The sequence below is a fragment of the Salmo salar genome, chromosome 03 (genome assembly GCF_965601325.2).
Source record: "Salmo salar chromosome 03, fSalSal1, whole genome shotgun sequence".
Taxonomy (NCBI): domain Eukaryota; kingdom Metazoa; phylum Chordata; class Actinopteri; order Salmoniformes; family Salmonidae; genus Salmo; species Salmo salar.
Window position 1 is genome coordinate 95,189,812 of NC_138293.1, and position 16,266 is coordinate 95,206,077.

The 16,266-nt window shown below is 43.3% G+C and overlaps 2 protein-coding genes across 2 annotated transcripts in view; both read left to right on the plus strand.

Annotated features, from left to right (window-relative positions):
• LOC106602029 (peripheral myelin protein 22) overlaps positions 1-16,266 on the plus strand; it is a 544,081-nt gene that overhangs the window by 113,611 nt on the left and 414,204 nt on the right. The gene's annotated exons all lie outside the window — the stretch shown is intronic.
• On the plus strand, positions 3,498-8,542 carry LOC106602030 (uncharacterized). The gene has a single exon (XM_014194479.3). It carries the CDS (start codon positions 3,856-3,858, stop codon positions 6,937-6,939), a length of 3,084 nt encoding a protein of 1,027 aa, XP_014049954.3. The 5' UTR covers positions 3,498-3,855; the 3' UTR covers positions 6,940-8,542.

A 16,266-nucleotide genomic window follows, 5' to 3' on the forward strand; every position in this document is an offset into this window, starting at 1 on the left:
TGGGGGTGAAGTGACTATGCATAGATAATAAACAGCAAGTAGCAGCAGTGTACAAAACAAAGGGGCCAACGTTCTGGTCAATGTAATAGTCCGGTGGCCATTTGATTAATTGTTCAGCAGTCTTATGGCTTGGGGGTAGAAGCTGTTAAGGAGACTTTTGGTCCTAGACTTGGCGCTCTGGTACCGCTTGCCGTGTGGAAGCAGAGAAAACAGTCTATGACTTGGGTGACTGTAGTCTCTTACAATTTTGTGGGCTTTCCTCTGACACCGCCTATTATATAAGTCCTGCATTGCAGGAAACTTGGCCGTACGCATTGCCCTCTGTAGCACCTTACGGTCAGATGCCAAGCAGTAACCATATCAGGCGGTGATACAACCAGTCAGGATGCTCTCGATGGTACAGCTGTAGAACTAAAATTGGGGACCTATGCAACATCTTTTCAGTCTCCAGAAGGGGAAAAGGCTTTGTCGTGCCCTCTTCACGACTGACTTGGTGTATTTGGACCATGATAGATTGTTTATAATGCAGACACCAAGAAACTTTAAACTCTCGACCCACTCCACTACAGCCCAGTTGATATTAACGGGGGCCTGTTCGGCCCGCCTTTTCCTGTAGTCCACGATCAGCTCCTTTGTCTTGCTCACATTAAGGGAGAGGTTGTTTTCCTGGCACCACACTGCCAGTTCTCTTACCTTCTCTTACCTTACCTCCCTATAGGCTGTCTCATTGTTGTTGGTGATCAGGCCTGCCACTGTTGTGTCATCAGCAAACTCAATGATGGTGTTGGAGTCGTGTTTGCCACGCAGTTGTAGGTGAACAGGGAGTACAGGAGGGGGCTAAGTACACACCCCTGAGGGCCCCAGTGTTGAGGATCAGCATGGCAGACGTGATGTTGCCTACCCTTACCACCTGGGGGCAGCCCGTCAAGAAGTCCAGGATCCAGTTGCAGATGGAGGTGTTTAGTCGCAGGGTCCTTAGCTTAGTGATGAGCTTCGTGGGCACTATTGTGTTGAACGCTAAGCTGTAGTCAATGAACAGCATTCTCGCATATGTGTTCCTTTTGTCCAGGTGGGAAAGGGCCGTGTGGAGTGCGATTGAGATTGCGTCATCTGTGGATCTATTTGGGTGGTATGCTAATTTATCTGGGAGGATGCTGTTGATGTGAGCCATGACCTGCCTTTCAAAGCACTTCATGGCTACCGACGTGAGTGCTATGGGCTGGTAATTATTTCGGCAGGTTTCTTTTGCTTCTTTGGGCACCAGGGACTATGGTGGTCTGCTTGAAACATTACAGACTCAGTCAGGGGAGAGGTTGAAAATGTCAGTGAAGACGCTTGCCAAAGCACATGCTTTGAGTACACTTCCTGGTAATCCATCTGCCCCCGCTGCTTTGTGTATGTTGCCCTGTTTAACGCCACAGAAGGGAATTATGATGTGGGGAATCGATAACTGCACGTGGTGAAGATGGCATTGTAGGAGTGGAGACACTAATTAGAGGGCGCGGAACTTCCGTTCATAGTGTGGACGGACCATAAGAACCTGGAATATTATCGCATCGCCAAGCATCTCAACTCCAGGCAAGCTCAATGGGCCGGTTCAAATTCACCATCTCCTGGACACAATTTCATGCCGCTATAGCCCCGCATCTACACCCTCAGACCCAGAGACCATTCTTCCTACCTCAGATGCTGCCCACTCCACGATCCTGGAATGGGCTCTTTCCTCCAGGCTTGCCTGTCAACCTGGTTCCCGTCGGACCCTGGCCTTTGTGCGAAAACGCTTTTGGCGGCCCACCATGGTCCCTGACGTCTCCGTGTTCATCGCCGCCTTCACTGCCAGTGCTCAGAACAAGACTGATCCCGAGCATTTCTGCAGTTCTGTACCTTACGGACTCTGCCATGGATTACTGACCTTTGCCTGCCCTTGACCTGTCGTTTGCCTGACCCCTGTTTTTGTAATAAACGTTTGTTATTCTGAACTGTCTGCATCTGGGTCTTATCCTGAGGTCTGATAACTACAGTCCCAGAGTAATAATGTCATTATAGAAGCATGGGCTCTGAAGAGGACTACAGTCCCAGAGTAATAATGTCATTATAGAAGCATGGGCTCTGAAGAGGACTACAGTCCCAGAGTAATAATGTCATTATAGAAGCATGGGATCTGAAGAAGACTACAGCCCCAGAGTAATAATGTCATTATAGAAGCATGGGCTCTGAAGAGGACTACAGTCCCAGAGTAATAATGTCATTATAGAGGCATGAGCTCTGAAGAGGACAACAGCCCCAGAGTAATAATGTTATTATAGAGGCATGTCACAGGGCTCTGAAGAGGACTACAGCCCCAGAGTAATAATGTCATTATAGAGGCATGGGCTCTGAAGAGGACTACAGTCCCAGAGTAATAATGTCATTATAGAAGCATGGGATCTGAAGAAGACTACAGCCCCAGAGTAATAATGTCATTATAGAAGCATGGGCTCTGAAGAGGACTACAGCCCCAGAGTAATAATGTCATTATAGAGGCATGAGCTCTGAAGAGGACAACAGCCCCAGAGTAATAATGTTATTATAGAGGCATGTCACAGGGCTCTGAAGAGGACTACAGCCCCAGAGTAATAATGTCATTATAGAGGCATGGGCTCTGAAGAGGACTACAGTCCACAGTATTAAAATCATTATAGAGGCATGGGCTCTGAAGAGGACTAAAGCCCAAGAGTTATAATGTCACTATAGAGGCATGGGCTCTGAAGAGGACTAAAGCCCAAGAGTAATAATGTCACTATAGAGGCATGGGCTCTGAAGAGGACTAAAGCCCAAGAGTAATAATGTCACTATAGAGGCATGAGCTCTGAAGAGGACTAAAGCCCAAGAGTAATAATGTCACTATAGAGGCATGATCTCTGAAGAGGACTAAAGCCCAAGAGTAATAATGTCATTATAGAGTTTTGTCACAGGGCTCTGAAGAGGACTACAGCCCCAGAGTAACAATGTCATTATAGAGGCATGGGCTCTGAAGAGGACTACAGCCCCAGAGTAACAATGTCATTATAGAGGCATGTCACAGGGCTCTGAAGAGGACTACAGCCCCAGAGTAATACATCTAATAATAATAATAATAATAATTAAAATAAAAAGATAATAATTAATAATGTTAACAGCACAAATACATTAAAGAGTTTACCCACCTCCTCTTTTAATATTTATATTTACATGTACAAGATAATTCAATAAAGTTAAACTAAAATGAAGTACTGTACTCTAATTCATATTTCATTACAAACTGCTGATATTTTAGTGAGACTCAACAGTCTTCTGAAATCTATCATGTCCAAACAGGTCCTTCATGTAAATTCTTTTTTTATTGACTGTAAGTTTCTTTTCAGGAACTGAAAGAGAGACATGTAAAAACAGGTAAAAATAGACTTTCGCAAGCTGTTTAACATACAGTGTGACTGTGCTGTACAAACAGGATGCTGCTCCTTCGATGCATTCAGACATCAACTGTGGCGGTCAGAGAACACGTTGCAGCTCTGCATTCTTTTCTTCATTGTCTGTGGGACATTTTATTGTTTCTTTACTTTTGGAACAAATCTAACCACTAAATATTTACTCCTGTTCCCTTGCGATACAAATCAACTGGAGGGTGAAAGGGCAGAACATTGGAACAACCAAAAGGTATGAACTGCTGTTAGTTACCAAGGAGGAACCCATCTGACAAACAACAACAAGAAGAAAGACTCCATACTGTTTGCCATATTCCCAAGGATGTTACAATATCAAACCAATGCTCTACCGATATCCACCGGAACAAAACTATTCTGACAATTATCTCAGTAAATTTTGACGTTGGACGAGATGAGAGCTATGTTTTCCCACCCTGCCGTCCTGTTCCTGTGGATTCAGAGTACTAGTGGATGGATGCATCCTAAATGCCGGATTTATGACAGTGGTGAAGACTTGGGACACTTTCCCACCTGGATCTGCAGCTACCTACCTCGTCATGCAGAACATTACACTGCTGCCTGTGAAGATGTCACAGCCATCGAGGAGGATCTACTTGGACTTCCCCCTAATATCAATACCCTCTGCGTATGTATGACAGATGGCGAAAATAATTTGATGTCTCTGGGTTTTTTCTCTCAGTTTCAGGATCTGGAGTACCTGTACATTAAGGGCTGTTTTACTCAAATCCTTCCATCTGGGAAAAGCCACCTTCCAAATCTGCAGTATTTACATTTGGATGGAATGGGCTCTGGGTGCTGTGATTGTCATACTGGGCCTCATACATTCAGAGATCTAGTCAAGCTGAGTCATTTGACCATATGGGGTTATAGACTATCAGCAATGGCCCCAGATGTTTTCCATGGCATGACTCAGGTACAAAGTTTCATCATTAGTGAACCCTGTGTAGATGATTTGTCAGAGATACTATGCAGAATAATGAATATAAAGTCACTTATAAAGCTAAATATAGAAGCACTAGAGATACAATCGTTAAACCAATCAAACTGCTCCATCTTAAACACCAACGAAAGCATGACACCTGTTTTTAACAATCTAGCAATCTCTGACTTCTCATTTGGTGAAATAACACATGTAGAGGAAGGTGCACTGGCTTGGCTCCAGAACCTCACAAGGTTAACAGGGGCTTTCAGCCAGGAAGTCCTTCTGCGCCTTCCCCTGTCTGGGATTCAGCAAATCCGGTACTTCAGTTGCTCTGGTAGCAATGAAATAGATATTGAAAGTATCTGTAATGTGGTGTTTTTGCTTTCAATCAAGACATTATATTTATACAATGGCAATACAAGCAGCCTCTCCATGTCCAGTGTTGAATTGTGCATTGGGCTAGAATATATGTATTTAGGTGGACCTGGCTTTTTCCATTCAACTCTATATTTGGAATGGCATTTTATTTCCAGTCTAAAAAACCTTATTCAATTAACAATAGACGGCCTGAAAGACAACAGACTTGATATTTGCTCCTTCCAAAAACAACCAATAAAATCGTTAACAAAACTGACTTTAGAGTTGAACAATATACAAATGCTTTTTGCAAAACAATTTATCTGTTTTGGTAACATGCTGTATTTGGATTTAGCAGATAATTCAATTTCAAACATTGAAGACTTTGCTTTCCTGGGATTGACAAATCTGGAATCCTTAGACATTTCAAGAAATAAGATTACGCAGATAAATACAAACACATTTTTTGGTTTACAACTGACAAAACTGACTTTAAGGTTGAACAAGCTACACATGCTTTTTGCTAAACAATTTAGCTGTCTTGTTAAGCTGCAGCATCTGGATTTAACACAGAATTTAATTTCAAACATTGAAGACTTTGCTTTCCATGGATTGACAAATCTGGTGTCCTTAGATATTACAAAAAATAAGATAACGCAGATAAATGCAAACACATTTTTTGGTTTACATAGTTTGACATGGTTAGACCTCAGGAACAATCCACTTATTCACAACATTGAGGCAATGTCTTTCACACACCTCACGTCTCTTAGACAAGTGTTTCTCGGGCAAGTGCACAATCCACTAATAGAACCTGTGATCAAGCTGAATCTGACACTTATATTTGGTGGCATTCTGAGTCAGCTGACCCATCTGTACATTAGTTCAGCTATGAGGCCAATGCAGCTGATTATCGGCAGTAACATCACATCTAAACAGAACCTGAGTCTCCAGCTCAAAGGCCAGACGGTGTCATTTCAGGACTGTGACAGACCTTTCTTTCAGTCTGTAACCCATCTTCATGCTGAAGCTGAAGAATTCCTTTGTGGATCTGAATTCATGGGAAAGTACTTCACGTCTGTGGAGACATTTGACTACAGATCTAAGCTTTCAGCTAAAAGTGTTGATTTAACATCAATTAATCAGCTGATTCACCTGAGGAAACTGACTCTACGACAGGTGGATCTTTTAATACAGCGTTCTGCCGACATCATTTTTCACAACTTGACCAAACTGGAGGTTTTGGAAATGTACCACTGCAGGATTTATTCTTTAGAGGGGAGTTTAACTAAAGACTTGAAATCTTTGAAAACATTGTATTTGCATATAGAGAACATTTATAATGTCTTCTACAGCTTTACTGAACCTCTCTCTAGCCTTAAGTATTTGATACTTCCTCAGATCCAGATCTTTTGCAGTTGTGACAATGCTTGGATCATTACATGGGCCAAAGTGTACAGGCAGGTTGAAGTGATCATGCTTACTCCGTATACTAATCCCGTTATGTATGCTTTGGAGGACTTGATATGCTTGTCGGACAATGGAATAGACACACCTAATTTTGTCAGGTACACAGAAGCCAACTGCACAACAGAGGTTGGCTTTGTGCTCTTTGCTGTGACTGTCCTGGGAGTCCTGTTCTTCATGCTGGTGGTGTTGGTCCATAACCTGGCCGGCCCCTACCTCCTCCCCCTCTACCACATCACCCTTGGCTGGCTGTCGGAGGCCATGCGATCCAATACCAGGGGGCGCTACCACTACGATGCGTTTGTCTCCTATAGCGGGAAGGACGAAAGTTGGGTGGTGGAGGAGCTGCTTCCCAATCTGGAGCAGAGGGGTCCTCCTTTCCTGCGCCTCTGTCTGCACAGCAGGGACTTCCAGCTGGGGAAGGACATTGTGGAGAACATTACAGACAGCCTCTACCGGAGCCGCCACACCCTCTGCCTAGTCAGCCGCCACTACCTGCGCAGTAACTGGTGCTCCCTGGAGATGAAGCTGGCCACCTCCAGGCTGCAGGTGGAGCAAAGGGATATCCTCCTCCTTGTCTTCCTGGAGAAGATCCCCCCTCGCCAGCTGTCTACCCACCACAGGCTGGCTCGCCTGGTGAAGACCAGGACCTATCTGGACTGGCCCCAGGACCCTGATCAGCACCAGGCATTCTGGGACAGACTGTGGGCTAAACTGTCTGAAGCGTGAGATCAGAGGTTGATGTAGGACCTAGTGGACCGAAATGTGACATCAGAGGTTGATGTAGGACCTTGTAGAGTGAATTATGACATTAGAGGTTGATATAGGACCTTGTGGACTGAAGCTTGAGATCAGAGGTTGATGTAGGACCATGTGGACTGAAATGTGACATCAGAGGATGATGTAGGACCCTGTGGACTGAAGCTTGAGATCAGAGGTTGATGTAGAACCTTATGGACTGAAATGTGACGTCAGAGGTTGATGTAGGACCATGTGGACTGAAATATGACATCAGAAGTTGATGTAGAACCTTGTGGACTGAAATGTGAGATCAGAGGTTGATGTAGAACCTTGTGCAAATGAAGCTGTAATGTTGACACATATGTTGAGGTATTGAATTTGTTGTTAAAAGTCCTCCTTACAAAATGTCTTCCAGAATTTTAGATGTGTTTAGACAATTCTGATGAAGTCATTTTAAATGCTCTGTACTTTTTCTGATTAATCTTGAACTACTTATATGTATATATATTCCTATTTAAGTTACATAGAAATAATCATATTTAAATTACTTAAAAATAACTATTTTTAAATTTCATAAAATAATAATATTTAAATTACTTTGAAAAAATGTAATACATTTTTTTCCTTCCACGAATTTTATGATATCCGTTTTGTACTTTTTTTATCACCTAATCGCTAACACATATCTTTGCTTGTATATTTCTTGCTGAGAGTAACTGAAAAAGGGTGTGAACGACAATACATGAATGAATGAAATACATACAATGAAATACATGAATGAAAGACCATGAAGCAGTAATTAATGACAATATGTGAATGATCACAAAGCAGTTCTTTTTATTTCAATATTGATCAAAGGGCTTTGTATTGAAATGTCGTTTTCAGTTGTTTAACTAAATGTAGACGCTTGTTGTTTAACTAAATGTAGTTACTAGTTGTTTAACTAAATGTGTTACTAGTTGTTTAACTAAATGTAGACGCTTGTTGTTTAACTAAATGTGTTACTAGTTGTTTAACTAAATGTAGTTGTTAGTTGTTTAACTAAATAAAGTTGCTAGTTGTTTAACTAAATATAGTTGCTAATTGTTTAACTAAATGTGATGTTAGTTGTTGTAACGGCCGTCGTTGAAGAGAGAAGGGGAACAAGGCGCAGCGTGGTGAGTGTTCATATTAATGTTTTAATAATAAGAAACACTTCAAAACAAACAAGAAAATGAACGACAGCCAACAGTTCTGTCAGGTCACAAAATACTAAACAGAAAACATCTACCCACCAAACCCAAAGGAAAAACATGCTGCCTAAGTATGACTCCCAATCAGCAACAACGATGTACAGCTGTTCCTGATTGGGAGCCATACCTGGCCGAAACAAAGCAATCCCCAACATAGATATACAGACATAGAGTGCCCACCCAAATCACACCCTGACCAAACCTAAATAGAGACATAAAAAGGCTCTCTCAGGTCAGGGCGTGACAGTTGTTTAATTAAATGTGTTGCCAGTTGTTTAACTACATGTCTTGCTAGTTGTTTAACTAAATATAGTTGCTAGTTGTTTAACTAAATATAGTTGCTAGTTGTTTAACTAAATGTGTTGCTAGTTGTTTAACTAAATATAGTTGCTAGTTGTTTAACTAAATATAGTTGCTCGTTATATAACTAAATGTGATGTTAGTTGTTTAACTAAATGTGTTGCTAGTTGTTTAACTAAATGTATTGCTAGTTGTTTAACTTAAGGTGTTACTAGTTGTTTAACTAAATGTGTTGCTAGTTGTTTAACTAAATATAGTTGCTAGTTGTTTAACTAAATCTAGTTGCTCGTTATATAACTAAATGTGATGTTAGTTGTTTAACTAAATGTGTTGCTAGTTGTTTAACTAAATGTATTGCTAGTTGTTTAACTTAAGGTGTTGCTAGTTGTTTAACTAAAGGTGCTGCTTGAGTGTAGCCTGTATATGGTTCGTGACACATGCATTTGATACATGTCTTAACTCCTGGGCTCGGGGAGTTGTACGCCTTTCTGGACAATTAAGTAATTTCTGCACAATATTGGAGGTAACATAGTTTAATTGTATTATTTCATTATGGTTTGTGCTCTTGACAAAGGCATACAGCCGAAATGTTGGAAACTGTTTCTGTTTCTGTTTTTAGATAAAATGCTATATGTCCCTGGTCCCTGTCTTAGCATTAATCAGAACAAGTTATTTATATTTTCAGATAAATTAATTGTATTATCTAGAATGCTCCCATATTCTGTATTCTATATGTTCTTAGATCTGACACATGCTGAGCAGATAACTGTCCCTAACTGAGGCCAGCTTTCAGGATCTTGCCCAGGCTAGAAATGATCTATCTACAGTAGACCACAGAGTAGACCACAGAGTATCAAATCAAATCAAAATCAAATCAAATGTATTTATATAGTCCTTCGTACATCAGCTGATATCTCAAAGTGCTGTACAGAAACCCAGCCTAAAACCCCAAACAGCAAGCAATGCATGTGAAAGAAGCACGGTGGCTAGGAAAAACTCCCTAGGAAAAACTCCCTAGAAAGGCCAAAAACCTAGGAAGAAACCTGGTATGGCTGGTTAACCTCCATTATCATGGTGTCTGATGGAGACTACAGCCTTCTCAGTAACATCCACAAAGAAGCATCATCCCTCCAGCTAAATGTCAGGTCTTCCCCGGTGGTAACCTTGCCCCTGAAGAATTCTGCTGCTTGAGGCCTACAGTAGGATTGAGTTTTGTTTTTATTTAACACTTATTTTACCAGGTAAGTTGACAGAGAACACATTCTCGTTTAAAGCAACGACCTGGGGAATAGTTACCAGGGAGAGGATGGATGAGCTTGGTACGATTAGGTGGCCTTGATGGTACGAGGGTGGTAGGGGAGGGAGGGGGGTATGGGATTCAGGGTGGTATGGGATGAAGGGTGTAATGGGATGCAGGGTGGTATGGGATAGAGGGTGTGGATTGCAGGGTGGTATGGGATACAGGGTTATATGGGATGTAGGGTGGTATGGGATGCAGGGTGTGGATTGTAGGTTGGTATGGGATGCAGGGTGGTATGGGATGCAGGGTGGTTTTCTGCAGGCAACAAATGAAGGAGACCAGAGAAAACCCAATGGCTGAAAGAACATCTCTCTAGGTCAAAGTTCAAGGCCTCCCAAGGTCTTCTGAACAGGTCAATGTAGGAGTAGGTGAAGGTCCCATACAGACAGCAGACAGACCAGTCTATAATCCCGCAGGGGTCACAGTCATTATCAAGGTGACTACGGGCTCCATAGAGAGCAGGGGGGTACACAAACATGACATTGTCACAGGGAAAGCCAGGGGGAGGAGACTGGAGATGTCTGAGCTTCCTGGTTGGGTGGGTTTACAGAGGTGAGGGGGTGGAAGAAGAATCACAAGACTTCTTCTGTGTTTTCAACCACACAGTGTAGCTCTGTCATACTGTACATTCCTATAGAGTGGAAGAGATAGCTTTTAGTGAGTACAGTAGGATATCTGACCAGAGTGGAACAGATAGCTTTTAGTGAGTACAGTAGGATGTCTGACCAGAGTGGAACAGATAGCTTTTAGTGAGTACAGTAGGATATCTAACCAGAGTGGAACAGATAGCTTTTAGTGAGTAGAGTAGAATATCTAACCAGAGTAGAACAGATTGGTGTTAGTGAGTACAGTAGGATATCTAACCAGAGTGGAACAGATAGCTTTTAGTGAGTACAGTAGGACATCTAACCAGAGTAGAACAGATTGGTGTTAGTGAGTACAGAAGGATATCTAACCAGAGTAGAACAGATTGGTGTTAGTGAGTACAGTAGGACATCTAACCAGAGTGGAGTCTCAGTGCATGTAGCCCCAGAGTAATAATGTCATTATAGAGGCATGTCACAGGGCTCTGAAGAGGACTACAGCCCCAGAGTAACAATGTCATTATAGAGGCATGGGCTCTGAAGAGGACTACATCCCAAGATAATGGTGACATACTGTAAGACAACAGAGGTACAAGGCAGGCGGGTCACGCCAGCAAACAGTCATGGTAGTTGTGGGACTGAGAACACAGAATAATATTAGTAATGGAACTGCCTTGACTGGTGGACACACACTCTGTCTCCTCCATTTTCACATGCGGTGTGTGTGTGTTTATTTGTTTTGTTTTATTTATTAACTAGGCAAGTCAGTCTTATTTACAATGGACTCCCAATCACGGCCGGATGTGATACAGCCTGGAAGTTTTTGTGTGTGTGCAGAATTTTCAATGCTCAGATGATTTCAAAGATCTTCCTCTATTTACAGCTTTCCTGTAGCTTTCCTGTAACGCTCTATTTATGTTGAAATGAATAAAAATCTGTTGAAATAATGTGTGTTCCGTATGTGGGAAGCTGAGTTTAATCAGCGATGGGGATGGCAACACAGAGGAAAGAAGAAGAAAAAATCAGAAAACTTTCCAACTTAAGGACCATGTTGAGTACCATATGTGATGTCCTCTAAGCTCATTTGGCAAAGCCCCCAGACCTCAGCCCTCAACCCCCAACCCCCAACCCCCAGACCTCAGCCCTCAACCCCCAACCCCCAGCCCTCAGCCCCCAACCCCCAACCCCCAGCCCTCAGCCTCAACCCCCAACCCCCAGCCCTCAACCCTCAGCCCCCAGCCCTCAGCCCTCAATCTTCAGACCTCAGCCCCCAGACCTCAGCCCCCAGCCCTCAACCCTCAGCCCTCAACCCTCAGCCCCCAGACCTCAGCCCTCAGCCCCCAGACCTCAGCCCTCAACCCTCAGCCCTCCCTCAGCCCTTATCCCTCAGCCCCCAGCCCTCAACCCTCAGCCCTTAGTCCTCAGACCTCAGACCTCAGCCCCCAGCCCTCAGCCCTCAACCCTCAGCCCTCATTCCTCAGCCCTCAGCCCTTAGCCCTCAGCCCCCAGCCCTCAACCGTCAGCCCTCAGCCCTCCCTCAGCCCTTAGCACAACCCTGGCATGGCTACCATTAAAGACATGCAGTATACATTTTGGACTGAACAGTTAAAAGACAAAGAACAAAAGAGGAGATTTGTCTCATGGACAATGTGTTCCAGTAGGCGTGGCCTTGACACATGTATGGATCCTGTTGGATATCCTGAACTCATGATGATGATGATGATGTACATCCCAGATTAATGATATGTACTGTACATAGATACACTGTGCACTCTAATCTTCATCCACATATACAATAGGTATTTATTTCAGACGTTGACATAAGTTTATGAAAATGGTTATGTGCCACTTATCAATGTGCTATGCCTGGGTTATGAATGTGGTATCATGTGGGCCTAGGTACCCATCAAGTGTGAACCTTGGTACCCATCAAGTGTGGGCCTAGGTACGATCAAGTGTGGGCCTTGGTACCCATCAAGTGTGGGCCTTGGTACCCATCAAGTGTGGGCCTAGGTACCCATCAAGTGTGAACCTTGGTACCCATCAAGTGTGGGCCTAGGTACAATCAAGTGTGGGCCTAGGTACCCATCAAGTGTGGGCCTTGGTACCCATCAAGTGTGAACCTAGGTACCCATCAAGTGTGGGCCTAGGTACCCATCAAGTGTGGGCCTTGGTACCCATCAAGTGTGGGCCTAGGTACCCATCAAGTGTGAACCTAGGTACACATCAAGTGTGGGCCTAGGTACCCATCAAGTGTGGGCCTAGGTACCCATCAAGTGTGGGCCTTGGTACCCATCAAGTGTGGGCCTTGGTACCCATCACGTGAAGTATGACCTGCTGATTTTAAATATAATGGATGTTGGAATAACTCCCTGACATCAACAGCTTTAATAGAACTGTTGAATATTCACCTTATAAGGAGCGAAGGAGTAGTCTCAGTTTCTCACAGACATGTTAAACAGATTTAATCACTCAAACACTAGCTTGTCTGTTGTAATGGTGTAAAACTCGATTGTAAAAAAGATTGTAACAGTCATCTTAAAAAGTAATATTCTAAACCCAGTTATTAAATCTGTATGTCTGCACTCCTTAAACGGGAAGGAATCTCAAAGTACATTATTCACTTTGAGATTCCTTCCTGTTTAAGGAGTGCAGCCATACAGCTGTAATAACTGAGATTCCTTCCTGTTTAAGGAGTGCAGCCATACAGCTGTAATAACTGAGATTCCTTCCTGTTTAAATAGTGCGGCCATACAGCTGTAATAACTGAGATTCCTTCCTGTTTAAATAGTGCGGCCATACAGCTGTAATAACTGGCTTTAGGAAGAGTTGAATAGGAGGGCTGTGAGCTAATACATGTTGTTAATTCAACGAGGACGACTTGTTGGGAACTTTTCCCTCACATTAGTGGCTGTCACATGACTTTTCTGGCAGGCTGAAGAACTGTCTGCACATCCAGGATCTACAAGGATAAAATGCTCGAACTTGACCAATAGAAAGGTGGGGTGGAGGGACTTGGTTCAACCATCCACCATGACAAAAACAATGAAAATATGGTGGGTGTTGTGTTCTCCCTGTTAGGCTAATTCACCTGCCAATCACTTATCATTCCTCCAGTGTATAACCCAGGGATTGTGCATTTAAATGTTAAAACCCCCTCGGGAAGTGAAAATTCCAATCCCAAACCCTGCTGGTCCTAGACAATGGGCCTGCTGATCCTAGACAATGGGCCTACTGGTCCTAGACAAGGGGCCTGCTGGTCCTAGACAATGGGCCTGCTGGTCCTATACAATGGGCCTGCTGGTCCTAGACAATGGGCCTGCTGGTCCTATACAATGGGCCTGCTGGTCCTAGACAATGGGCCTGCTGGTCCTAGACAATGGGCCTACTGGTCCTAGACAAGGGGCCTGCTGGTCCTAGACAATGGGCCTGCTGGTCCTAGACAATGGGCCTGCTGGTCCTAGACAATGGGCCTGCTGGTCCTATACAATGGGCCTGCTGGTCCTAGACAATGGGCCTGCTGGTCCTAGACAATGGGCCTGCTGGTCCTAGACATCATCCCAATCCCAAAGTGTGCTGGTCCTAGACAATGTCAATGGTCTGGCTGGTATTAACAGGGATTAGGGCATGGCTATTCTCATTGGTTCAGCCATCAATCTTCAGTCACGTGATTCATTTAAAACCCAGAAGATTGTACATTTACATTTTAAAACCCATGTGCCTTGTCTTCTGAGGGAGTTACAGTACCATCCCAATCCCATTTCGTGCTAGTCCTAGACAATGTCTGCATCCCAAATGGCACCCCATTCCCTATATAGTGCACTATGGCACTATGGGCCTTTTCAAACTATATAGGGAATAGGTTGTAATTTAATGCCAATGGGCCTGATGAATGAACAAGGATTAGGATTGGGATTAGCCTTGTCAGCACATATGTTACTGACACCCCCAGCGCACAACCCCTACTCAGATTAACACGGCATGGCCTTTCCTTCCAGATTAGGATTAGGCCATTTAAACAATGGCAAGGACAAAAGAGGTGGAAGACAAAGCCCACAGCACTGGGAGACAATGTCGAATTACTGTAACACTTGAAACTGTGTGTTCCTTTACCAGAGGGGGGTGCATTTCTCTGTGTGAGAGAGTGAGTGATCATATCAGCCTCTTCTTGAAGAAATACGTGTTTTTCATTATAGAAAATGGGGGTGGGGGGGAATAAACATTAAAAGTGGGTCATTCACCTGAGTTATTTTTTTTCTATTATCTTTCCATTTACTTAAGATTCACCAGCTGATGAGTAAGATGAGGAGGTCTGGAAAGAGAACAGTCCTTTACACTGACCGGCTGATGAGTAAGATGAGGAGGTCTGGAAAGAGAACAGTCCTTTACACTGACCGGCTGATGAGTAAGATGAGGAGGTCTGGAAAGAGAACAGTCCTTTACTCTGTCTGGCTGATTAATAAGATGAGGGGGTCTGGAAAGAGAACAGTCCTTTACTCTGTCTGGCTGATGAATAAGATGATGGGGTGTGGAAAGAGAACAGTCCTTTACTCTGTCTGGCTGATGAATAAGATGAGGGGGTCTGGAAAGAGAACAGTCCTTTACGCTGTCTGGCTGATGAATAAGATGATGGGGTGTGGAAAGAGAACAGTCCTTTATAGTACATTCTGAAAGTGATGGTTTGAGAGGGTTTTCAACACGTTCATGTCAGAAGAAAACCAGTGTTCCCTGGGCCAAGGACTCAAGACCTCCAGACTGAACCATGTAATCCTGCTCTCAGCTATTTTGTTCACGCTTAAGATTCTGTAGGAGAAGTGCACATTGAAGGTCATCAGCAAGCCTTACCTAACCTGTTGAATTGAGCAATAGAGTAGTTCTCAAAAGGACAAAGAGCGTTTATAAAACAGTTGTCAATACTTAACTCTGTTCAAGTTCTGCAGAAAACATGTATATCAAACATCTTCACCAACCCTTAACCTTACCTAACCTATTGAATCCATTGAATCAATATCTACAGATGTAGGATCTTAATTTCAGCCAGTTTGCTACAGCATGAAAATAATCCTGCAGCAACAAGAAATGTGAATTATTATGATGGATTGTAATGAATGTACATTTTGGTAGGGGTGATACATTTTACGTTAGGTTAAATCAAGTCTGACACTTTAAAGTGAAAATTGCAAACTTTAGAAGCCACCTTAAACCTTGAATACACCTCAAGTTTTCAGCAACAAAAAAGTTATCAAATTATGATCCTACATCTGTGTAAAGCTGCACAGTGGCTCTTAAAGGGATGAAAACCGCAAGAGAGCAGTCCTCAAAAGGTCAACAATGACAAGTACTTGAATGTGTCCATGAGCATCTACCAAAGCACTCAAGTGTTCCCATTGCAGAATACTGTACATTGACCCAGCGAGCAAAAACAGGTTGCGATGACGTTATTCTGAGGTATTTGGTGAAATCATGGTCATGTTGTATAATAGTTGTATGAGGATGTTTTTTTTTGTCACGTTGACAATGTCCATGGATGTTCCACTCAAAATACAAACTCTGAACCATATCAGAGGTCCCCAGTATATTGGTCTGTCTCTGCCTGTTATTAGTCAGCCACACACTACAAACCTTGTCAAGTCCTAAAGCACTGACAGACTACATGACATACTCCTGAAGACCACTGATCTCTCTCTCATTTCCTCTGTCTTCTTTACTACTTACTTACTCTTAATCGGCTTCTTACCTGGTCCTTACCGTGCCATGACACAAACACTACCTTACCTGGTCCTTACCGTGCCATGACACAACACTACCTTACCTGGTCCTTACCGTGCCATGACACAAACACTACCTTAGCTGGTCCTTACCGTGTCATTACACCAACACTACCTTACCTGGTCCTTAC